This window comes from Pieris brassicae, chromosome 6 (assembly GCF_905147105.1).
Source record: "Pieris brassicae chromosome 6, ilPieBrab1.1, whole genome shotgun sequence".
Classification (NCBI taxonomy): Eukaryota; Metazoa; Arthropoda; class Insecta; order Lepidoptera; family Pieridae; genus Pieris; species Pieris brassicae.
This window is the reverse complement of record NC_059670.1, coordinates 10,266,449-10,291,497: the sequence shown is the minus strand read 5'-3', so window position 1 is coordinate 10,291,497 and position 25,049 is coordinate 10,266,449. Positions and strand designations below refer to the sequence as shown.

The 25,049-nt window shown below is 32.6% G+C and overlaps 3 protein-coding genes across 4 annotated transcripts; 1 reads left to right on the top strand and 2 right to left on the bottom strand.

Moving 5' to 3' along the window:
• Positions 1 to 886: 886 nt before the first annotated feature.
• LOC123711421 lies at positions 887 to 3,062 on the bottom strand. Its single transcript, XM_045664000.1, has 3 exons — positions 2,475 to 3,062; positions 2,103 to 2,401; positions 887 to 1,479 (listed from the first exon to the last, which is right to left on the bottom strand). The coding sequence occupies exons 1-3, from the start codon at positions 2,536 to 2,538 to the stop codon at positions 1,393 to 1,395; spliced, it is 450 nt and encodes a 149-aa protein (XP_045519956.1). The 5' UTR covers positions 2,539 to 3,062; the 3' UTR covers positions 887 to 1,392.
• Positions 3,063 to 8,934: 5,872 nt separating this feature from the next.
• Positions 8,935 to 10,777, top strand: LOC123710943 (pleckstrin homology domain-containing family A member 3-like). The gene is made up of 5 exons (XM_045663284.1): positions 8,935 to 9,083; positions 9,158 to 9,274; positions 9,352 to 9,501; positions 9,580 to 9,704; positions 10,053 to 10,777. The coding sequence occupies exons 1-5, from the start codon at positions 9,044 to 9,046 to the stop codon at positions 10,236 to 10,238; spliced, it is 618 nt and encodes a 205-aa protein (XP_045519240.1). The 5' UTR covers positions 8,935 to 9,043; the 3' UTR covers positions 10,239 to 10,777.
• A 211-nt stretch (positions 10,778 to 10,988) lies between these two features.
• Positions 10,989 to 22,995, bottom strand: LOC123711484 (DNA polymerase delta catalytic subunit). Of its 2 annotated transcripts, XM_045664092.1 has the most exons (4): positions 22,746 to 22,995; positions 22,280 to 22,462; positions 16,389 to 16,487; positions 10,989 to 14,306 (listed from the first exon to the last, which is right to left on the bottom strand). In XM_045664092.1, the coding sequence occupies exons 3-4, from the start codon at positions 16,395 to 16,397 to the stop codon at positions 11,025 to 11,027; spliced, it is 3,291 nt and encodes a 1,096-aa protein (XP_045520048.1). In that variant the 5' UTR covers positions 16,398 to 16,487; positions 22,280 to 22,462; positions 22,746 to 22,995; the 3' UTR covers positions 10,989 to 11,024. The 2 variants fall into 2 exon arrangements, with proteins under 2 accessions (XP_045520048.1, XP_045520049.1); XM_045664093.1 differs by lacking the exons at positions 16,389 to 16,487; positions 22,280 to 22,462; positions 22,746 to 22,995 and adding an exon at positions 14,439 to 14,570.
• Between the last annotated feature and the right edge of the window lie 2,054 nt (positions 22,996 to 25,049).

Below are 25,049 nucleotides of genomic sequence, written 5' to 3'. Positions count from 1 at the left end.
TTCTTGGTTTATTTGTAATTATAAAAATAATCATAAGCTTGTATTTCAAAACTAAATTCAAGTCTCAATCTTTGTGCGAGCCTTGGCACGTACATAGGGATCATCACGCTAGGTGTAGCATCAGCTGAAGCAGCAGCCGGTTTCGCAGTGGCGTCAGGGACCGGACTCCGATATTTCTTAGTGTTAGTTAGTGCCGAGGATTAGTATAAGAAGTGTTAACATAAGTTTAGAGACTGTTAAACATTTGCTTAAGATAAGCATATAATGGATTCATCTTGTAAAGCACTACATATTCATCTTGCACTTTTTGCCTGGGGGAGTATGTACGAGCCAAGGCTGTACATTTTGCTCACTCAGGCTTTCTTAGCTTATAAGCGTGATGATCCCTATGTACGTGCCATGGCTCGCACATTTTGCTCATTTACAAGCATGACGATTTCCTATGTTTGTACATACCATGGCTGTACATTTCGATCACTTATAAGTGTGACGATTTCCCAAATCATCGTAGTTATGTCCCGAGAGTATAGCCCGACGCAGGCACTCTCTTGTACATACAGTTATTTGTTTCATATCGATTAGCTAAATCATGGGAGTTACACCCCGAGAGCATAGCCAGACGTAGGCACTCTCTTTGACTGTTAAATTGTATTCATTCGGTTCATAGCAATTAGCACGTCATTATTTCGCTCATATTCTATTGTAACACGCGAGTGGTAAATATAGAGTGAATCAATCAATCTCTATTATTTTAAGCATCCCGTTGACCCAGGAACCGTACAATCTTGTTTCAAGTGTTATCAAAAATGATTTCGCAGATCTCAAAACTAAATTTAAGTCTGATACTCAAAAAAGTGCAAATAACTTAAGAGAATGAAATAAAATGAAGAATTAAAAAAATATATTTCACTCTTATATCAATAGTAAAAAAGGACGGAGGTAACAGTCATTTAGTTATTTTAGACAATTATCTTATTACAAAAGAACATAACAGAATTACCGAATGACCTAAGGCTAACTTAGACTTATCTCTGTTATCTTATGAATAATTTATTTATTTAATAAAATGTAAAACAAAAATAAAGTTAAAATGATATACATCATTAATAAAAATATTGGGACGGAATTGCTTACAAAAACATAAAATTAAGCATTGCTTAGCTATAACTTCAGTGGGTATACAGCCAAGAGTACTCAGATGCACAGTGCTGACTGTGTTGGTCAAAAACTTTACTTTACCACAACAATATCTTGCGCAAATTATATCAGTATGCAAGTGATATTCATCATTGTGAAGACATCACTGTTCTAATTAGTTGTCATTATAGTGAAACATAAATAATTTCATATTATGAGCAAAAGAAATGCTCATAATATAAAAAATGCATATCCCTAATATTTGCTGATACCATAAATACTGGTAAAAAGTACTCCAAAAAGTACCACAGTATGGTAGGGTTTCTTACTTGACCCATCATTCTGAAACAGAAATAAATGAAAAATAATTAATTTATACATACAGTGTAACTTCTATATAACAACAATGAATGGACTGTCCGTTTTATGGTGTTATAGAGTTGTTGTTAAATGGAGAGAAGAAAAATGTTTAGATAATCCAAGACTCCTACTTATTAGTCATGGTCAACAACAGTCTACACATGCAATCAATCCCAATTTGTGAACAAAAGAACAAACTTCTTAGAAAGTTTGTATGCGTGATGCCGACAGTCGAGTTTATTGCAGACTAGAATAATATAGCGACAAAAGAATGTACACAGTTACGCTGTTTTTACTAATTTTATTTTATTACTCAATTGTTTTCATTATTGAGAGTGGGTATAATTCTAATGTAGACTATATAACTGTATTGAAGACAAGCTAAGTAAACCAAATCCAATTGATTAGGATGCTTTAGGGAGTTTGTTGTTAAATCAAGGGAGGTTAACTGGAGTTTACACTGTATTTATTTAAAAAAAAAAAACCTTCATGACATTAAATATGCACAGAAAAAATGACAACCCACTTAATTAATATTGTTAACCAAATTGTTCCCTTTTTTATTATTATTTCTAAATAAACTAAAGTAAAATATGAATACTTACAATAATATAATAATTACAACGATCTCCTTGGCAACAATCTGAACATACCCAGTCTTGGTACCAAATGTTAGTGCACAAAGGCATATAGCGCTGTCTTGTCATAGCACATTCTGTTTTATTGGAACATCTCTTAGACACATAATATTGCTTTTTAGCACCTTGAGACCAATAAGGTGTACTGCCCCATTTAATCTCAGTCAAACAAACATCTTGATTATATTCACAGGTCAAAATAGTTTTAGCACATTTCTCGGAGTTGTCTTCTTGGTTTTCGCAAACGTAACATTCTAACGAGTTTACTGAAAATAGATACATTGTGATGTTTAATTTAAGGGTATGAAAACATTCTATTTTTTTCCACTAAAAACATACCTGTACTAACAAAGATATACAATTGTATAAGAGTTAGCATCAATATAGAACTTAAATTAACCATTTCAGGCGGTTTTTATTAAAACCAAATAACTCTTTATAAATCGCGTCGATGTAACTTAATTTCCAAATAATAATAGACAACGAAGTTCTCTCGAAAGGGTAGCTCAACTAAAAATAAAATAAGATGCAATTTTTTTGATTTTTAGATGGAAAGTGACGATATTTTAAATGCGTTATATTTTTTGTTTATAAAGTTACAAAAAACCAGTAAGAACAAGGGCGGTGGTTCAGTTCACAGACTTTTTTTTTTTTTAATAATTTTATGGCCTGGTAACGAGACCTTTAAGCCAAGTCTTATTTACGGTCACTAATTCACATGTTATTCTATCGTTTCACTTGTTTTCTTAAATCTTCCCCACGGTATTTTTGATGTATTTATATAATGCATTATAACACTTTTTGTTTTTGAGCAAATCACACAACTGGCGGCGGGAGGGATCACTAATTTCCATTATTTCACTTGCCAATATTAGTCTATTAAAAATGAATATTTGGTTTTGGCATTTAAAAAAGTTATGGTTGATATCTGCGATCTCGTTATTATTACAGAAAGAACAAATATTGTTAGTTATAATATTAAGTTTAGCGAGGTGCGCGGGTGCAGTGTTATGCCCAAAGCGCAATCTGTTGATTGTGGTAACGAACTCACGACTCACGATACAGCTAGTATTCAACTCATCATACCAGGGTCTTATATGTAAATTTTCCTGTATACTACCATACCATTTTCCTTTCAATTTTTGATCTTCCCATAATGTTGTCCATAATTTTTTTATCGAGTTATTGATATAATAATAATAATCAGTCATAGGAACCTGTACCACATTTCTGACATTAAGAGTGTTAATCCCTTCATATGCAGCTTTGTCTGCTTTTTCGTTACCAGTAATACCTTTATGTGAGGGTACCCACATAAAGGCAACAGTTATATCTTTTTTATGCAACCGCAAGACAGTATCTTTAATTAAATAAATAATATAATTAGTTTTAAAATTATTAATATTAGAATGCTTAAGGCTATTTAAAAGACTCAAAGAGTCTGTCAAAATTAGAAAATATTTACAATTATTTATAGAAATTATAGATTTTAAAGCGGCAAAAACTGCATATGCCTCTGCTGTAAATATGGAGCACTTTTTATCGAGAGCAAAGCTTTGAGCAACATCTTTTTGGGAATCATATACCGCACTTCTCACAAAATCATTGCCTTTACTGCCATCAGTGTAGATTGTATAATACTTGTTATTTTCTTCTATAAAAGCCAGTAAATCTGAATTATTTTCGATTGAATTTGATAAAATCGTAATAGGATGAGTGATACAACTGTATGAATGAGTGTAACACGACCAGTGTGAAAGTTTTTTGATGTTCGAATAATGAGATTGTATTTCTAAGAAGATCTGGCACAGATTTGGAGATGTACCTCTCAGGAGATCATTTGGTGAAGTGAGTGGACCATCTATATTGATTGGGTGAGGTATTATCCTATTTATAATTTGGATATTATTTGATGATAATAGTTTCAGGCAGTATCTTTCTGCAAGCATAAGTCGTCTCAATATCAATGGCATAATATTTGTTTCGACTTCCATGGCCCTTATGGGGGTCGAACACATTGCTCCTGATATGATCCTCAAAGCTCTGTTCTGCAATATATCCAATTTATGTACATGAGTGCTATTTAAATAAGCTAAAAAACTATAATCAAAATGACTTCTTACAATAGATTTATATAATAATGAAAGTATTTTGGGATCTGCACCCCATGTAACACCTGCTAGACATCTTAAAATGTTAACACCATTTAATGCATTTCTAGATACATATTTAATATGTTCTTCAAATGACAATTTCTGGTCAATGATAATACCTAAAAATTTGTGTGAGGTGACTCTTTGAATGACATCACCATTATAGACAACATCCACTACTGGTGTGTCCTTTCCAAATAGCATTAAATTACTTTTGCCAGCATTTATTTTCAATTTTAATGTGTGTTGATAATAATTATTTAACTGTCTTAAGGCAGTGTTAACATTTTCAATGGCTACTGTTAAATTTACATCTGAACTATACAACACTAAATCATCTGCAAATTGAAGTATATTTACATTTTTAGTATTAACATATTTACATATCTCACAAGTATACAAATTATACAACAAGGGTGATAATGTGGCACCGTGTATAGTACCTTTTGATGCAGTTCTAGGTCCATATAAGATATTGTTATGCCTAACATATAGTATTCTGTTATTAAGGAAATCATAAATCCATTTACATAATTGTCCAGGTATACCAGAATTACTGAGTACCTTCACCAGTATGCCAGGATCCACACTGTCAAATGCACCTTGCCCATCTAGAAATACACAAACTGTGTGTAATTTATTGTTTTTTGCATTTTTCAGATCCGATATGAGAGAAATGAAGCTATCAACACAACTTCTTCCTCTGCGAAATCCATATTGAATGTGTGGAATGACATTATTGGATTCTGCATACCAGTCAAGTCGAGATTTCACCATATTTTCAAATATTTTTCCAATACATGATGATAACGAGATTGGACGATAAGAACTGATCTGTTCAGGTGACTTATCTGGTTTTAATATAGGTATTACACATTGAGTTTGCCATGAACTTGGTATGAGTTTTTTATGCCATAGATTATTAAGAACATTCAAAAATAGCTTTTGTACAGATTCAGATAGATGTTTTATTAATAAATATGGAAAATCATCTAAACCAGGACTAGTATTTCTTCTAGATTGTATACTCATTAAAAGTTCAGACCATGAAAAAGAATCCAATAAAAATTTAGATTGAGGATTTTCATTGTTAATATTAAAATAATTGTCTAATGAATTTGGGTCAAGTAAATTGTTACTATCTGATAACTTATCTAAAAGTGGCTCTACAAATTCATCCCTATATGATTTATTACCAATTCTGATACCCTTAAACTTTTTAATGAGATTCCAAATTTTACTGATGGGTGTAGTTCTATTGAAACTATTGCAAAAACCATTCCAACTGATTCTTTTTTGCTCCTTTATAGTGCGTTTTTTTAAAGCATCTAATCTTTAATAGTTGATGTAATTATATTCTGTTGAATCATTTCTATACAATTTCAAGGCTTTGTAAGATTGTATTACGGCTTGTTCACATATACTGTTCCACCAAGGGGCTGGTGGTCTACTCCTAAAGTTAGTCCTAGTGAATCTAGGAACTGCCATGAGTTAGAGTTTATTGAGCCGGTTACAAAACTCGTCATAAGATTTTATTGGACTCTCTTCGCTAACCATCATGTCATGGAAGACCAAACCAGACAATTCACTATACTTTGTCCAATCTGTCAACATGTTTATTAATTGTGTATCTTTCAATGCACATTGTAATGTTTGTTATGGTTGGATAATGATAACTACCCATAGCATCATCATGTACTGACCATTCACAAAGAGGAGCCACACATGGACTAACAAAGCTTACATCTATTGCTGAGGGGTTGCGTGTAGGATAATTTACTGTAGTAAAGCTACCATTATTCAAAATACATAAATCACATTCATCAATTATATTATATAAGTTATTCCCTCGACTTTTCGTAGACATACATCCAAAAGCAATATGATGTGCATTGAAATCACCACTTACAAAAAGAGGCTTCGGTAATTCTCTTATAATATTGTGCAATCTATTCATTCGTATACTCCTACATGACGGAGGACAGTACACACAAAGAATAGACAGTGTAGTATTTTCTGTGTATATACTTATGGCTATAGTTTGAATATCTTCATAAAAAGTAGTATTTATAACATTGTGTTTCAAATATGGTTTAATTAATATTCCTACACCATTACGAGGATTTTTTGAATTTTTATTGTAGAAATTATAACCGGAAATATAAAAAGATTGATGGTCTTTTAACCATGTCTCATTTAGTAAACAAATATCAATATTATTTTCATTTAAGAATTTTGTAAGAAGATGTTTTTTATGATTTGCACCTTGAACATTAAATTGCGCAATACATAGAGATGATGTTGTATATGGTTGTGTATCCATTATATTGACAAATTTTTAATAAGTATATCTTTAATAAATGTTGTAGTTATAGACTCATTATCATTCTTATTACCTATTTGAACCAGTGTTTGTACCAGGGCCATAAGTACATCACTGTTTGCAATTATTTGTGTTTTTATATCATTAATACTTACAGCCTGTGAGACAGGCTTAATATTTACAGATTTATTTACATGTTTGGGTGCATTATTTACACTAATCACTTTTTTATTTACAGGGTTGGAGCGTGGTGGAAGGGGAGGGAACTCATTGTTATCTTTTGTGCTGGCAATGCTTGCATATGTTATTTTATTTTTCTTTTCTAGGATTTTATTCATTTTTATTGGACACATTTTGGATATTGCTAAATGAGGTCCACTGCAATTTACACAGCAAATCTCATTTTGTTTATTGCAGTCTTTATAAGAATGTTCACCTGAACAAATAGAGCAACGCTGTTTGCCATTACAAATCTTAGCATAATGATTAAATTTCATACATTTGAAACATTGTTGGAGAGGAGGTATATATTCAAACACTCTGTAAAAAAATAAATCATATTGGACACTCTCAGGTAAAGAGTTTGCCAAAAATGTGATACTAACAGTTTGTGTTCCGACTAATTCATTGCCTATTTTTTTCATAAATCTCCTAACTGCAATTATTTCATTTGTAGAAGTTAATTTCGTAAATAGTTCTTTATTTGATATACTTGCAGGCACAAATCTGATAATACCAGTTTTTTCAATTTGAGCTGCTGGAATGTATGCTTTCATATCATGTTTCTCAAGAAAATGTATATTGTGTATCAAGTTATTAGCTGTATTATGTTGTTTAAATATGACAACAATTTTATTTGCGCTAATTCGCCTTATTGCCACCACGCCTTTAATTTCGGAGAATATGTGGTTTAAATATATTGGGCTTTTATTTCCCAGCCTGTCCTGAATATTTTTGTTTTCAATAAAAACCTTAAATTCCATATTAATAGAATTTTCAGGATATAGTCTTTTATAATTAGGCTTGAGATATGGGATATACGAGTCTTTCTCACCGCCTCCGCCGCCAGCATCAGAAACATTTTGGGGATCTTCGAGCCGCCGTCGTGGTCTCTTTTGAGTTGGGCGGGTCAAGCCCGCCCCCCTCGTTTCCTTCCATTTTTATTATTTATATACTATGTTTATATTTAATTTGTCTATTAATACTGTTATTTACAAAGAAATAATCTTTATTTTAATTAAAGTATTATTTTAGAAAAAAAATAGTACCACGCTTTTTCAATTTCCCGCCAAGAAAAACACAAGACTTCTTTAAACATATTGCATAGATTTAATAAAGCTAGATACAAGTCCTTTGGACACTTGACGAGTTCTTTGTTGCTTACTTCACAGAACAGCACGGTAATAGCAGATTCTACCGCCTTAGTACGGTGTACAAGTCACCTCATATTTCCTACAAAAAATATAGATAATATATCAACAGATAAAATTAAATCAGGAGTGTACATTCATGCCCGTGGGTAATACTTATACTGAATGATCAATCTCGTAGTTAATGCTACACCCTCCTCCTGTTCGGGGCGTATGCCCCCTTCAGGTGGTGTGTGTGCGGTTCACGCCCTGCTGATACAGGGCGGTACGGGGGCGGTCATATAGCCCTTGATGAGGGCTGGGGCGCGCGGGGAGACGCGGTCTCTACCTACTGCGCGCAGCCGATGAGGTCATGTCCGGGGTGTCAATCCGGTGGTGATGATGGGGGCCAAGGAGTAATCTCGACTTGGCCCTGGTGTCGTGATCGGTGATGGTATCGGGCAGCTTGCGGTCAAGCTCCGCCGGGTGAGACTCCGGTCACCCCGGGGGAGGCCCAGCGAGGCGACCAGCGGTCGAAGCCGCGTTTGCTGCCCTGGTGTCGTCGGGGCCCGCGGAGAAGAGCTCACGCGGGTACTTGTATTGGTCGGGCGGCCTGGAGTGCCACGGCGCGATGTTTTGGAGGTGAGGATGTTGAGAGGGGTCCGCTCGATCAAACATCCTCATCGCGAAAATCTATGCATGTTATTTCCCCCACAATTAGCACCTGAGGTCCGTAAGAAACGGTAACAAGTATGGCGATGTGGGGTTTAAATATATCGTCAACGTGATTTGAACCTAGGACAAGTGATATGCATGGTAAATCCACAGGGAATACAACAAACTAAGGTTTGAATGATCATTGATTTATGGATCGTAAGATATAGTAGGGTTCAATGCATCCCCCCCATTTTATATAATCTGTTCTAAATTAATTTATCCATTCAGTCATGTCATTTGAAATTTGTCAATATAAGATTCACCAAAAATTGAAAATATTGAAGATGGGAAAATAAAAATCAAAATATTGTTGTTGTTTTTGATATTTTATTTCTTGATTATAATAACGATAATTATAGGGACGTAATGGAAGGTATTCTGTGGAAGTGGACAAATTACTGGAACGGTACTCTCTAAAATTAATATAACATCAAATACCCATATGTTTTATTTATTGTAATTCTATCAACTCAATTCTAGGCTGGCAGACGAGATGGTTCGTCTTAGAAAACGGAATATTATCTTATTATAAATCCCAAGATGAAGCTAGTCAAGGATGTAAAGGTTCAGTGAAAGTTTCAGTTTGTCAAATTAATGGTATGTAATTTAACACTTAAAATTGACGTGTGTTTAATCAGTTATATGATGATACTTACAACTTAAAATATTTTCAGTTAATAATATTGATAACACTAGAATGGATTTAGTAATACCTGGCCAGCAGCACATGTACCTTAGAGCACCATCTCCACAGGATCGACAAAAATGGTTGGTAGCCTTAGGAAGTGCCAAGGCATGTTTGGAGTCAATTGTTGATTCAAAAGGTACTCCCATTACATCTTATTAGTCAGAAATTCCATTAATAATGAAATTATAACTGAATCTATGATGAAAAATTTCAGTGATTGGATTTGAAGATTCCTTGAGTGATAAGAAATCAGAATTACATCTTTATTGTGATTTATTAATGCAACAAGTGCATGCTGTAAAAAGCGCAGCTAGCCAAGAAACTGGTCCTGACATGGAGGTAATAAGTCCAGAAATTGCTTATCAATGGTCATCACCCATACAGCCTAGTTATTACAAAAAATGTTTCAATTTGGAAGGTACACAAAAAAAGAAATATTTGACTTTGGTATCAAAAATGGATTGGTAAACATAGAAGAATTTGGCCTTGTTTCTTATTTTAAAAGTATTAATATTTAAAAAAGTTCTTGAACCTAAAATAACACCTTACACATACTAGCATGCTAATGGACAAATTGTACTAGCCCTATGCAAATGTATATTCAACTATAAGAATCTTATTTTTATGAAGTTAGTTTTAATTTATCATTTATTGCACCTTTCCTTGCAAGTGATTTTTTTGTTACAGATGCTTGACGAAGCATCAAGCTTATTAAAATCTACTTGTGACACATTTATTAGGACTTTAGAAGATATAATGAAATACACCACTACTGCCACAGGAAATATAACACCCTTCGAAATTCCAGTACCTAATATTTGCAAAAATACTAAAACGAACCTTAATAGATCTCTATCTCAGGAAAATAGATAAAGTTGTTCAGGAAAACTACCTTTCTATCTAAGAGTTATTGTACAAAGATTTCATCTTCTCTTTAATTATAATTACAAAAAATAGGCTATGGATTTTACATTCATAACTGTAAAATATACTTTATAAGTATATAAAGATTATCTTTAAAATTATTGCTGTGATACCTTTTATGCTTTTTCTCTTAAAATGTTGTTGGCATATCCTTGACACTGAAAAGTATATTATATCTTATGTTTAAATAAAAAGTGTACATTTTAAAATTAAATGCTTCAACTATTAAAAGCACCCGACATTATTTTATTATGATAAAGAAATGATGATTATATATTTTAGGTTAATTCAATACATTTAGATTTTTTTACTGTACCTTAGTATCTTTAACAGAATACTTTTTGTAGCTATAGTGTGCATTCCAATTTTACATTATGATACTACATTTAAGTAAACAATGTATTTATCATCATATTATTATACTTTAAAACATTAATAGCTTAAATAGGTTTTATAAGTACTTAAAGTATTATTTCAGATCTATAAAGATAGCTGCAGCTTATATTTCTTAAAATATTTTTTTATAAATTTAGATTTAATATTAATTATTTATAATTTAAATAAAAAAATCAAATACAGCTTGAACACTATTATGTAATTATTAATGCCTAATAAGTTATTAAATTATTTGTTGTTAGTTTAAGTTGGTTGAAATAAAAGCAAAAATTAAAAAAAACTTATAAATATTTATTTTCAATCAATTTAACACAGTGCATATTTTTATTAGAATATTAATTACCAAAGAGGTTCACCAAATCTCGAAACTCTTTTTTCTTGTGTATCCAGTTCCATACCTACTTTTTTTCTCATATAGAATATAGTACAATCTCTATTTGTGCACAAAACCTCTTCATGTAAACTACCTTGGCATCTTTGACATTCTGTCCAAAGTCTTGAAAACTTTTCTTGAAGATGCCTAACTTTAAACATTTCACTTATGTAAAGCTGGCCTTCCTTATCCAAGCAATGATCACATAAGGCTTTTGTATCATCTGATATAACTACTTTACATCCAATACATTTTTCTTTTTTTCTTGTAAAAGCAGCTAATGCACCAACTTTAGATGTCACCATTGCTTTAGTTCGTGTATGTTCACCTTTTAACAGTAGTGATTCAGCCTTTTCCCCTAGTATTGGTTCAAAAATTCTTAATAATGGCTTAGATAGCTGATTTTCTAAATAATAACTAAAGTCAATGGGCACACTATTTTCTAACACAAATATAGGATCTTCTGCTTTCATGTAAGCTGGTGTATTTTTTGCAGCACAACATATAATATAAGGCACTCGGTCTCCAAGTTTTGGTGCTGTGCCTGCATCTCGTTTTTTCATTTTATTTGCTAACTCTACATGCGCTTGTTTTGCTGAATAGTCATTTTTGGCAAGTTCTTTTGTGATCACAAGTTGAGATATATCAATCCGGTTACATAGTAAATCAGAAATAATTTGCTTAGCATACGAGACAGCTCCATCAGGATCTCTATCAATAAGTAGTTTTTGAAGGCACATGCTCATCATATTTGAAACTAGAGGGCAGTTATCTCTGCGTACAGTTTCTATACCCTTACAATCCATTTTGTCGTAAGTGTCGGTCCTAGTAAAATAAAGACCGGCATACCTTTTTTTATTGATAAGTAGGTATGGGTAGTAGACTTTTTCGAATTCTAACTTAATTGGCTTTACAAATTTAGAACTGACAAAATCAGCTGCTTCTTTTCCCAATTCCATACTTTCTAACAATGTTTTTACTCCAAACTTTACCATTACAGAATCTGTGTCTCCATAAATAACAACAGCATCTTCCTTGTACCCATTTGCTTTAGTATACTTCTTTTCTACTTCGGTTTTAGTAAACTCTATCATAGTTCGACCATAAGCAGTAACACTTCCTGATATTTCAAGACAAGGTAGTTTCCCAACTTGTGCACCTGTAAATCCATACACAGAATTTGCACTTATCTTTAGCGCCAACTGTCGCCCATCTAGTACAGACCTTTTAAAAGGGTCTGTTTCGTTTTTTAAATCTGCTTTTGCTTTTTTTCTTGCAGCCAAAAGTGACTCTAAAATTTCCGGTAGAAGACCTTTTCTTACATTAGATTTAACAAACATGTTATTCATAGGTGTAATTGTAATATTTTCTGGATCAAGATTCAAGTCTTTTTGCATATTTGGAGAGATTAAGGTAGTATAACATAAATTATGTGCCATCATTATACTTGGATACAGTGATGCAAAATCTAAAGTGGATATGGGATCTGCATAATATCCTTTTTTAGGTTCTATCACAGTTGCTCCTTCAAACTGATCATCGGAACCCTGACCATGGTAAGCTGGCATTAAATATCCAGCATCTTTAGCTTTGCGTAGGAGCTGGCTAACAACTTTTATTTGCTGCCCTCTTGTTAAAAGACATAATAATGGTACACCAGTAACCCTAGCCATTTCCATGTAATTAATTATACACATCAATTTATTAAGTAATTTAATTGGCAAATATGCATCCTTTAAGCAATACATTGCTAATCTTCTTCTAGTTTGTTCATTTTCATTTTGTAAGTCTGTAATTATACTATGGTGGACATCCTCCTTTTGTTCTTGAAGAAAATGGTAACTTACAGCATTTAATGTATAAGATCTTAGCTTATAATCTCTTAAAAGTACTTGAAGTAAATCAAATGGAACTCTTCCTTCAAAATTAATGGATTTATTTTCTCTTCGACCCATTTGCCTAGATTGTAGCACAGAATCTTTTATTACTGATCTAATGTTTTGGATACGCCCTAAAAATTCAAAATTTGCTACTTTGAGGTGTTTTGCGCGATTTATTAAGTAGGGCCAATCAAAATTACTAATGTTATATCCTGTTATAATATCTGGATCTAATTCTCTGAAAAAATCTGACCATTTTGACAAGAGTTCTGATTCTGATTGGAAGCTATAAACTTGAGACCCGACTATAGGGGCACAAGTATTTAATGTAAATACATTCCTTAGGTATGGTTCAGTTTCTCCTTGTCTGATTACCATGGAAGCAATTTGAATAACAGGATCTTTTTCAGGTTCAGGAAAGACCCCTTTCCTCCCTGCACATTCAATATCAAAGCTTAATATCCTTACAGGAGCAACTTTAGACCACTCTCCTTCAGGTTGATGAGAAATAAAACTATTCCATGCCACATCAACTTCAATTTGGCAACGGGATTCAGGTGGTAATTTACCAGATTTACTTCTAATTGACCACTTTTTAGATGGTAACACAATCCAACTGCAACCAACAACTGATGTATCAACCATGAAACGGATATCAAAGTCTATATTTGTTTCATAAAAAGAAGGATCACTTAAACTAAATGATGTTGGCTGCCTTTCAATTAGTCTTTTTGCAGCTGCTATTAATTTAGGCAATGCTACTGACACTTTGGCATACATTATTAGATTATCTCCTTTATAATACATTATAGACTTTGCTTTTACTATTTTGACCTCTAAAACAGCTTCTCTTATGCTATCTTTATTATTTCGCAAGTCTTCTAAAATAGCCTTATTGAGGTTTGTCTTAAGTTCTAAACAAGATGATACATCAAAGTTTAAAGGTACAGTTACATAAAAGTAGGGAGTAAAACCATGGACATGACAACATACAGAATTTCCTTGCATAGTAATACCATACATTCTCATTATTGGTACAGGAGCCAGTTGTGAGCCTGGCATACCTGGTATAGGTTTTCCATTATAATGATCAATATCAAACTGCTGAAAAATTAATGATGTTGTGCCTGGATCCATATCTTGTGGACTTGGCCGTGACCATTTGATGTTAGTGTTTTGATTTTCAGGCCCATCTCCAACTATTTCAGGACTGTCAAAGTCACTTTCCATACCTGCCAGTTGGTCTTCAAAACTTGCTGGAATGTCATCTTCATCGTCATCGTTAGATTTAATCCTTTTTGGTGGAGGACCTTTAAATTGTTTTCGTTTATTCATTTTATGGGTATTCCAAACTGCAAAATAGCTTTTCTGTAAAGTAAAATTAATTAATTATTCAAACGTTTATACTTTATAACTTCTAAGAAAACAGAACACATTTTATTAAGTTTGGTGTTTGTTATTCGTTTGTTAAATCAGAAAATTAATCATTAATAAACTTACCCGTCTTAAACGAAATATTTAATTCGCATTTATGAGTGTAGTATCGACAAACAACAAAAGCGATCACAAATCAGTATTTTATGAAATATTTTCACGTTTTAACTTTTAGCATAAACACAATGCACTTACAGTTTCCCGCCTTATTTACAAATGTCAATTGCTTTAAACTGACAACTTAAACTTTATAATGTACCAGTGTATGTCATTGATATGTCAAGTTTTGTAACAGATACTAAAATACTAACGCGTTGTAGGCACATACAAATGTGGATTTAGGTGAGTAAATAATCATTAATATAATATGAATAATTGATTAATCGGCGTAGATCATATAGACACACAAGTAATAAGTCCTAAACAGTATGCTTTTTACATCGAATTAGTTACAGAATAAAAAAGAAACACTTAGATTAAATAAGAGGAGAACAACATCTATTTCTGAATGGGCTTTCAGTAAAGATTATTATTTAGAATGATAACTGTAATATAATAATTATTTTTCCAAATTTTTTCAACACTAAAATATAAAAGCTAAATGAGTAGCTTTTTCTATAGATTGAATTACTTGTTTAAAAAAAAACTACTATATGTTCCGAATATAGTATTATTACATTCTTTAAAAAAAACGAACATGATTTGTTATTAATTACCAGTCAAAATATTTATATTTTTCAGATAACTCAAAAAATACTCAATGCATGTCAAGTGCAGTGGACAGCTAGTCTTCGTTCGTATAGTGAAATAAATTAAAATTGGAATTTATTAAACTTCTGAGCTACCCTCACGGAGAGTGTGGATGCGATGTGGATGTGCGCTCGTGTCTTCCCTCACCTCGCTGTCGCTCCACTTTGTGTGCGACAGGCGAGGGCGTGAGATAAGCGAGGGATCATCATTAATTTCGACGTTTAGCGGACACCTAAGAAGTAAAAAAACCGTAATTAAATTTATATCGGCAGAATATGTTTTTTATTTATATTCGTGAAATAATCTTTGGTATGGACATAAAGTAGCTAACGCAGTAACTCGAATCACGTGCATATTGTAGTAGATGTGTTGATCAATGAAATAAATCAAGTCTGAATAACTCGAGCATCTTCCAGGCTCCAGATTCGTCGAGTCTCGACGAGGCGCCTCGCGAGATTGTGGAGCCGGTTTGAGATTACGATAATCTAATCATAATAATCAGTATATAGCTCCTAAAATTGCTTCGTGTATAAACAATGGTCGAAGTTCGTGTATAAGAATGGGCAAGTTCTGCGTTGAAATGTTTATATTTAAGTGACGCGTAAACTAAAATGTCGACGCTTGTCTCATCAATGACTACTCTTCGCGACATTGGTTCTTGGTATCAATAATTATTGAATAAACTCATTCATTGCTAGTAGGCAATAAACCCGAACACACAACCGTAAGGATTGTTGTGTTTTATGAGTCAGCTGCATTACTTGACTATCTTTATTAATTGCATTGCGGATAGACAATGGTTTCCATTCAAACAAACATAATATAACATATCGCTATAAGTGTTGGGTTAGTGGTGGTTACAATTTTTACGAGTTGGTTGACCTTTTAAGTTCATATATAAAATTAATTTAAAACCGTTTTGTAAATAGCCACAGAGCCATATAAACTGTGTGTACCCTGAGGTCGGGGAAAAATGATTGCTATTTAAAAAAATGCCAGTAAACTATGTCGTATTGTTTTGTATAGTTTGTAGTGATAAATGTTAACATATGCCGCATAGGGGTGATCCGATTATGGCAAGTTATTTGGTGAAATAAATAAAATAAATAGCCTCTCGCCTAATGAAAATTGCAAAGCAAAATGAATCTGTCAATTTAAAAAAAAATTGCTATATAATGAACACTTCTTTACTGTTTTTATACAATGTTAAAATTGCATATTAGATTACTAGTTTAGTTTTTTTATCCTAGGTATATGTTTACGCACCTCTCTCATCAATGCGGCAGGTGTCGGTTTCTGTCGGTCGCTTTCCCACTAAAATCACCTTAGGTAGTTCTGACACAGCGACGTGGAGTCATGGTAGAACTGTAACCATCGTGAACACTCACAATATCTGTTGCACCGTGTCTTACATGCTGTAATTACTTGCTACAAAGCTAATAATAATAAGAAAATTTAGTGTTGCCATATGTTTAAATTTGGGTTTTTGCATTAAATCCGGGTTTGACTCCATAATTTTGTCAAGGAAATTATTAAACAAATCGTTATAATTTTTATTTTAATATATTTAAATTTTTTTAGGTCTGGGCTTCAGAATTATGTATCTGTTTCATAGACATTTATCAATCTAATAGGCAAGTAGGTGATCAGCCTCCTGTGCGTGATACTTTTAGGTTCTAGGACAGAGACAGTACAATGGTTTCCTTCACCGTTCGAACGAATGTTAAATGCGCACATAAACAATAAGTCCTTACTAAACAAACACTGCTTTCATAAATGTGGGTAATAAGGGCCACTTACTGGTCTACTAAAATTATAATCCGTAGTTTTTTAAGAGAAGTTTTTTAGTAAAACTAGAGCATTTAAGAAAACTAAGAATTACAATTCTTATAAACAGACTATATCTGAAGTATTTTCATTAGATTAATTATTCGTACAGGCGTTATTTAGTTTCATAATCTATGATGATGAGAACAGTGGCCTAGTGGCTTCAGCGACTCTCATCCTTAAGGTCGTAAGTTTAATCCCCAGCTACCAATGGTTTTTTTCCTTTGTGCACATAAGTTGGAAGTTGGTTGAAGGAAAACATCGTGAGGAAACCGGCTTGCCTTAGACCCAAAAAGCGTCAGGTAGGAGGTTGGTCACCTACTTTATTGTTATATAGATGACTTCAGTATTGAAGTTTGAAGTTGGGTTCTAGATTAGCTAGCAAACAATTATGACTGATAGGATGCAATGTGTCGATATCTTATCTGGGGAATGTGCCATCCCTCTCAGAACTCGGGTAGCTACTTAGCGGCCGAACTTAATAATAAAAGTCGAAAAAGATTACCTAACTCATTTTAAATTAACCGTTAAATGAATTCTTGACACCGTTTTTTTACAATGCAACATAGACAATGAGTAATTTGGTCAACTTATGTTTATTTTTTTACAGGAATACATACATTATCCTTACAGACTATGCCAATACGATAATGTCGTGTATGTGCTGTGTAAGTATTCGCCGGGAATCAAAATTCTTTTAAATATCGAAAAAAAATATTTTTTATTAGATGATGGTTGCTTACATTATGATGTCCAGGGCCCGACAGTTAATCTGTTTTCAGATAAGCTATGTACGTTAGATATATTATAGTGCAGAAGTCACTAAGCACCAACAACTAAACAGCCAACTTCCTAACTAACTTAAGTCTTCAATTATTTCGTAAATTCCCCATGAAAAGTATTTTATAATATTTTGTAGCCACTTAGGATTCGAATCTGAGACGCCATCTGCAGTCAAATAAAAAATAAATGGCTCTACGCCCATTTTAAGTCTGGGCCTCAGATTTCTGTATCTGTTTCATAATCATTTGTCAATCTTATAAGCATGTAGGTGATCAGCCTCCTGTGCCTGACACACGTCGTAGACTTTTTGGGGTCTAAGGCAAGCCGGTTTCCTCACGATGTTTTCTTTTTTCACCGTTCGAGCGAATATTAAATGCGCACAAAGAAAGTAAGTCTATTGGTGCACTGCCGGGGATCTACGACCTCAGTTATACTATTGTTCGATACCGTTTTTTGGTACGATTTCTCATTAGCTTCAAAATAGACTTCAGTTTCGGCGATTACCCCATCATCATCGCTATATTTCTGTTCAGCGAGCATTCTCTTAAGGTCTGTCATGAAAAAGTCGCTGGGTTCCAAATCTTGGGAATACGGTGGATGCGGAAGCAATTCATAGCCCAATTCGTGGAATTGAGCCATGTTTCATCCATGGTCACAGAAAATAGACGCAAAATGCGAATTTATTACGATAGAGCTTTGAATTCGTTGCTGTTTTTAGTCCAATGTGAGCATATTATAATTGAAATGAAATAATTCTTTAATAACGCAGCTAATGCGACCAACTTTTAAAAATGGAATGTTTTTGTTGTATCTGACATTAATTCTTATATACGTCAATGAATACAAATACAAATGAATAAAATATACGCCCTTGGCCACTTTTTATCACAATTTCACAGACTGTCGCGACATTAGGTATATAATCTAGATATCAATAGCAGTATAGTAGTAACAGTTATTAGGCATCTTTGTTCGCAACCGCAGACTTGTTTGGCGCCGAGCGCAGATGAGTTCTATCAGCCTCATTGACAATACATGTGGTCCGCAGAGTTCAAAGTTTATGTAATACCAGTAGCTACTGAGAAATTGCAAGAAATAAACAGGAAGATGACAAATGTAGGACACTTTTAGAATAATGTATTCATAAATTATCATATGACTAATAAAGTTTGTGGTATTCATTCATAAATATCATTTGAACTTCTGAGCCCTGTGGCTTGTGGTTTCACCCTCGTTAGGAAATTCATCATTTAACATTTGTAATATGGCAGTTCGCTCTTAGGTTTTATAGGTAATAAAAAAAATCTAATAAATCACGCTACTACCAATTTTTAGGTCTCCTCCTCAGATTTCTATATATTTAATGATCATTTGTCAATAATAGGTAAGTAAGTGATCATCCTCCTTTTCAGCTTTGCTCACGATGTTGTCTTTCACCGTTTGAGCAAATTTTTAATGCGCACATAGATAGTCCTTTGGTGCACAGCCGGGAATCGAGCCTATAAGCTCAGGGATGAGAGTCGCATGCTGAATCCACTAGGCATATACTGCTCTGTATATGTAATACAAATACAATAATAATAATCAAATATATAATAAAAAATATATAGATATAAAATACAGGCGATAATTAAACAGACAGTAAGGACCCAAGAGCTTTTGCGCGCTCAAAGAATAAGTTTTGAAATACAGTGAGGAAATGCTGCGTTAGAGACCGAACTTTTTAAATTTATTAAGTGTAACGAATGTAAAATTAATTGTATGTACAAAAGTGATTAATAAAAGCTATATATTCCATTCTCGATTTCAATATTGGGATTGATTATAACTAAACATTTTCGAAATATATTCTAAAGTTCTTGCCGCGAGTCAGCTGTATAAGGTAACTGCTGCAGTAAAAAGCAGCTGCAGCAGGAGACTAAGTTTTTTGTACGTCACAACTTCTTCAGACAAGTTCTTTCGCAAGATCCGACTCTGGTGATGTAATGAAGTGGAGATTGCCTCTTGAGTGGCTATTTTAAACTCGGTTAATAACACCATATCATATAAATACAAATACTAACTTTTTTACACGATCAAAGTACATGATTAAAAAATTATTCAACAGTTAAACAGAAATGTAGTTTTGAAACAGGCAGCCTAACTGTAAGCACTAATTTAAATAAATAGAGTTATAAGAATTTAGTTGAAACTGTATTACGGTTATTGACCTCATTATAACAAAACGGATCTGAAGGAAGTGACTTAATAACTCTTTATCACATAGTGACGACAAAGTCATCGCAATACGTCCGTACACTTTGCCCTCTGTATCTTGATTTTATTACACATAAATTATATTTTAATGTTATACGACAACTTTATGAATAAGTATTTTGAAGTATAACTACCGTTTCCTGTAAAAATAATAATAAATAACAACAATTATATTAAAATTTCACTGAATGGGTAAGCCGCCACACCGCTCGCATGAACAATGGCAGATGGGCAAAAGATAACAAGGTGCAATATGAGAGCAATGAAAGAGCGGCCTTTTGCGTGGTGTGCTGACTACCTTAAAGAAGTCGGTGGAGAAGATTTGAAGAAAAACGCTTAAGCGAGAGCGATCGCCAGTCGTAGGAGACCAATACTCTTCTTCGGAAAAACGACATAAAAATAAATTGTCTGTATATGATTTTAAGTGTCTTTTGTAAAGATCGATGAATGTTTGATTTTATTCTCAACAATTATAAATAAAAGATAATGTTATTATTTATTGATGTATTTAAGGCGACTTAAAATAATAAATAAAAATATAACTTATAAATTATAGACGAAATTTATACTTAAATGTAAGCTGTGCAATTTTATTTGATCATAATCCTGGCATTTGATCAAATATCACAATGATATTTAAATATAAGAATGTAAGCTGTGTTTGCTACGATAATAGTTATAACGCTCCTTATATCTATTATATCATTGTTAAGTAATGACAATATTTTAAAACATATCTGCTTTTCCCGTCTTAATTCAGTACATTACAGTCTTACACTAAAATAATTGAATTCGACGAATCACCAATTCAAAATATCAAAAACAGAGCTTTTACATAAACATATATGTTACTATAACGTAATTTGTCTAAATAGTGAGGTTGTAGTCAAAAATAGATGGTTCACAAGTGCCGTATAAAAATAAGTCTGGATTAACAATCATAGATAATGTACATAATGAAAGTGCGTGGGAACGATCGTGCGTCAATTTGCTTAGTCTATCGTCATTGCAACGTTTTTGCATAATAGAGTAGTGACATCACTGCGATTTATCACTGTTATCACATATAGCTTACGAAAATATCAATATTTAAGTTTCACTATTGTCAAAATATTGCTTTGAACTTAGAACTTTATACGTATCTGTGGACTTATAATATCCATAGATTATATAAGACTAGAACAAAAAAATATTTTTATTACAATTCACTTTTACATTATATATTTATGATGAGGACGGCAACAAACCCACTAAAAGTATTAGTCATTTTTGGGGTCCCGTAGGCTCGTTTTCTATATGTTCTATCTTTGTTATAGGAATAAATCTGAAAAATTAAATAAAGCGTGTTATCATATATGAATATGAGCTTTAGTCATTCTTTCAATCCGTTGACCTTAAAAATAAAAATAAAAGTTGTTTATTGATTTTATTGGAATTGTCTCTATCTATAGCCGAAAAAAATCAAGATATTTTGTATTAGGTTGGTGAAACGAAATGGTTAACATAATAAAATTATTATAAATATATGTTTGGTAAAATATTTTCATTCTATAGTATTTGATTAGTAATGAAAGCACAAATCTCTAAGGGCTGTCGAAATCACATACATTATGTTGTATAATAAAATTACGAAATTAAGCTTTAGAAATCATGATAGAAAGAATGATTAGGGGTTGTTTGTGCCATAAGCCCTTCAATTTTATCCCGTTTTCACTTTGAGTATAACATAGAAGACTTCCTTAGAATTAGGAAAATTGTACTGGAATAGTCAAAAGTAAAATTGATTAACCACAATTATTATATTTGATTTGAGGCAATTGTCACGGAATAAATATTGTCTCTAAATTGTCTTGATGGTCCGAAAATAAGGTGTAGTTTTATTAATAAAGTTTCGGGCCTGAAGTATCTCACATACTTTATCAATTGTTAAAAGCCCTTGTTTATTTGGTATTTGTATGAATAACTTATTAAATAATGGAATAAATCAATGGCAATACAATCTTTTTAGGTCTGGGCCTCAGATTTCTGGGGATCTGTTTCATGAGCATTTGTTAATCTAATAGGCAAGTAGGAGCAGCCTTCTGTGTCGGACTCGTCGACTTTTTGGGTCGAAGACAAGCCGGTTTCCTCATGATGTTTTCCTTCACCGTTCGAACCAATGTTAAATGGCACATAGAAAGAAGTCCATTGGTGCACAGCCGGGGATCGAACGTACGACCTCAGGGATGAGAATAGAGATTAAATAAGTTGTGTATTGATTTACTATTATGATAGTTTATTCACTATAATACCTTTTGTCCCCTCCAGTGTCAAATTTTTTGAGAGCTGGACCGATGTTTGGCAATCCTACCTCATATCAAGTTTGATGTGGCTTATGCGGGCCTGTCTAGAAGATGCCAATTTAACCGCCGCTTGAAAGAACCCATATTATACCGTCTCGGGGAGATGGAAGGGAAAGGAGTTTCACTCCTTTGCTGTTTTTACAGGAAATTACAAGGTGATATTCTGACAGGCCAGGCGCTTATTAAAATAAGAAAAACCTATAGGAGGTGATTTTCTCTTACTCAATACTGTTCTTAAATAATTACTTAAAAATAGCAAGGAAGCCATTGTAAAATGGAACCCAGTTAGTGCGTGATAATATTAATTCACACGCACATCTAGTATTAAAGCCATATAAACATCAACCTTCCTATTAAATATACTTTGTGTTCTAGATTAGATTTCTCAAATATGATATCGTTGACTAGTACAGACCTAAATACAGTCCGCCCTATAGACGCCACTTTGTCGCACAGCCTTCGCACAAGAAAATACTCAAACAAAATTAATAGAGGGTCGCCCACACTCTTAGCACACAATGAAACTGAGCTCATGAAATGGATGTACGGAGTTGATAGCCAAAACGCATTGTTCCGAGTCGTGTTTAACATTTTTATAATTAATGTGCGGAAATGAATTATTAAGTAGTTGAAAGAAATCACTTTTTAACCGGATTGAAGCTATGCATTATTATTATTTTACATAATTTTCAATTTAATTTTTTTTCCGACGTTTCGCGTGCTTTACAGCGTGCGTGGTCACGGTGACTGAAGACAAAAGGTGTTGAATGTCAAAAGTATCACAGCTGTGATAATAATACATTGCTTCAATCCGGTTAAAAAGTATTTTCTTTCAATGTGTAAAAGCTATGTTAACAAAAGACAATACTATATTAAGTAGTTGTCATATGCTATATGTTTCTATATTTTTGCAAGGAAGAAGATTTGGTCGTATTTTATTTACACTGAAATGAACAGAGATTTGAATAACCTATGTATATATTTATATAAATAAATTTCTGTTGGTTTGTCGCTTAAAGAGAATGGCTGGACCGATTTGGCTTGTTTTGATCTTGAAATATTTGTGGAAGTTCAGGAAAGGTTTGAACGGTAAGAAACATGTAATAATAAAAAAATGTGTGCGTGTATACACGTAAGAAGTGAAACTTCTTTATGACCTTATTTTTCGATAAATGATCTACTATATGCAACTTTACATAAAATGGCTGAATAGAGTTAAATAAGATAAAGTTTAACAAAAGGCTTTTATTATCATAGACATGAATACAAATAATACAATTACTTTATTTTACCTTATTACTACAAAGATTAATACAGAATTTCATTAATTGTAATACAATTATTACCGTTATTATTCTATATTATTCATTGTTATCGTTATTATATATTTTTGTTATTAATGGCTTCGAATCAACCGTGGTAGGGAAAATGTGACGCGTAACCGAAAAATGAGACGGTAATTATTTTGGTCCAACGCCGATAAAAAAGTTTTACTTCAAAAAACTTAAGTAATTAAATAATAATAAATAATTAAACAATTATCTAGCTTCAAAATTTTGTTTTTTGTTTTTTTAGAATTAAAAATTATACAGGTATATACATGTTCTGTTCACCTGTTTATAATTATTATATTCATCAACATTTTGTTGAAGCTTTTGTGTGTCAAGTTGATTCGAGATTCGTGTGTGACAACAACGTTTACCGGATCCGATAGTATATCAATAAAAATATCTCTCTTCAAACATAAATAAAATGGGCGTAATACTTCATTATTAAGACTGATTTTTTTAAATCAACGGAATAATTTACAGATAAAATTTAATTATTAATAGATAGCATAACTTAGGATATTTTATTGGCTTTATAGTTAGTTGGTACGTACGGCATTGGCGTCGCTACTAACTTATATTAAAATAGAAGAGATATCAAAATACGAAGCAAAAGTTGAAACAATAAAAGCTTTAAGCAATAACTTTTTTTTGTCCATTAAAATTCCTTTTCCTACTTCAATCTCTATCCTTCTATCTAATATAAATATTGATGTATATAGAATTTTAGCCAGTTTCATTTTTCATAACAATATAAAATTATAATCATTTATGTACTTATTATAACCTAATTTATCTGATCCTTTCCAAATTTCCGATCCAATTTCCAAACCAATAAAATAAATCTAATAACACTCTTCCTAACTTTTTTGCATGGCTGACGCACAAACCGTGCAGGCCAAGAAAGGGAAAAAAAGAAAGCTTTAAAGTTGTAAGGAGTTCTAGCTGGTGAGCCGCCAATTCTTTGATACTACGCGATTTCCTTTGTCACGAATAAGAATTTTAAACACGAAGAAATCTTTATATAAATTTTCTTTTTTGGGACGTGCAGACGGACTCCACTTAAACCAATTCTTTAAGTTCTTCGTCCTTGTCAATGATAATTGCTTGTCGATTTTAATTTTCTTCATACGATGTATCAGTCATTGAAGTTGATTGTTTTAATAAGAATTAAACTTACTCAGAGTCGAAAATTATCTGCCTCTAATTGTAGATGTCTAAGTTTTAAGAGAATTAGTGAAACGGAAACAAAATTTTGTCTATCTAGCTCAAATGTTATCAAAATTTATATTAATTTAAAAGGATTTTGAACATTATTTATTGTTAAAAATATCATGAGTAATTATTATTTTATAAGGTTAGACTTATATGACTTATTTTAAATTAGGCTC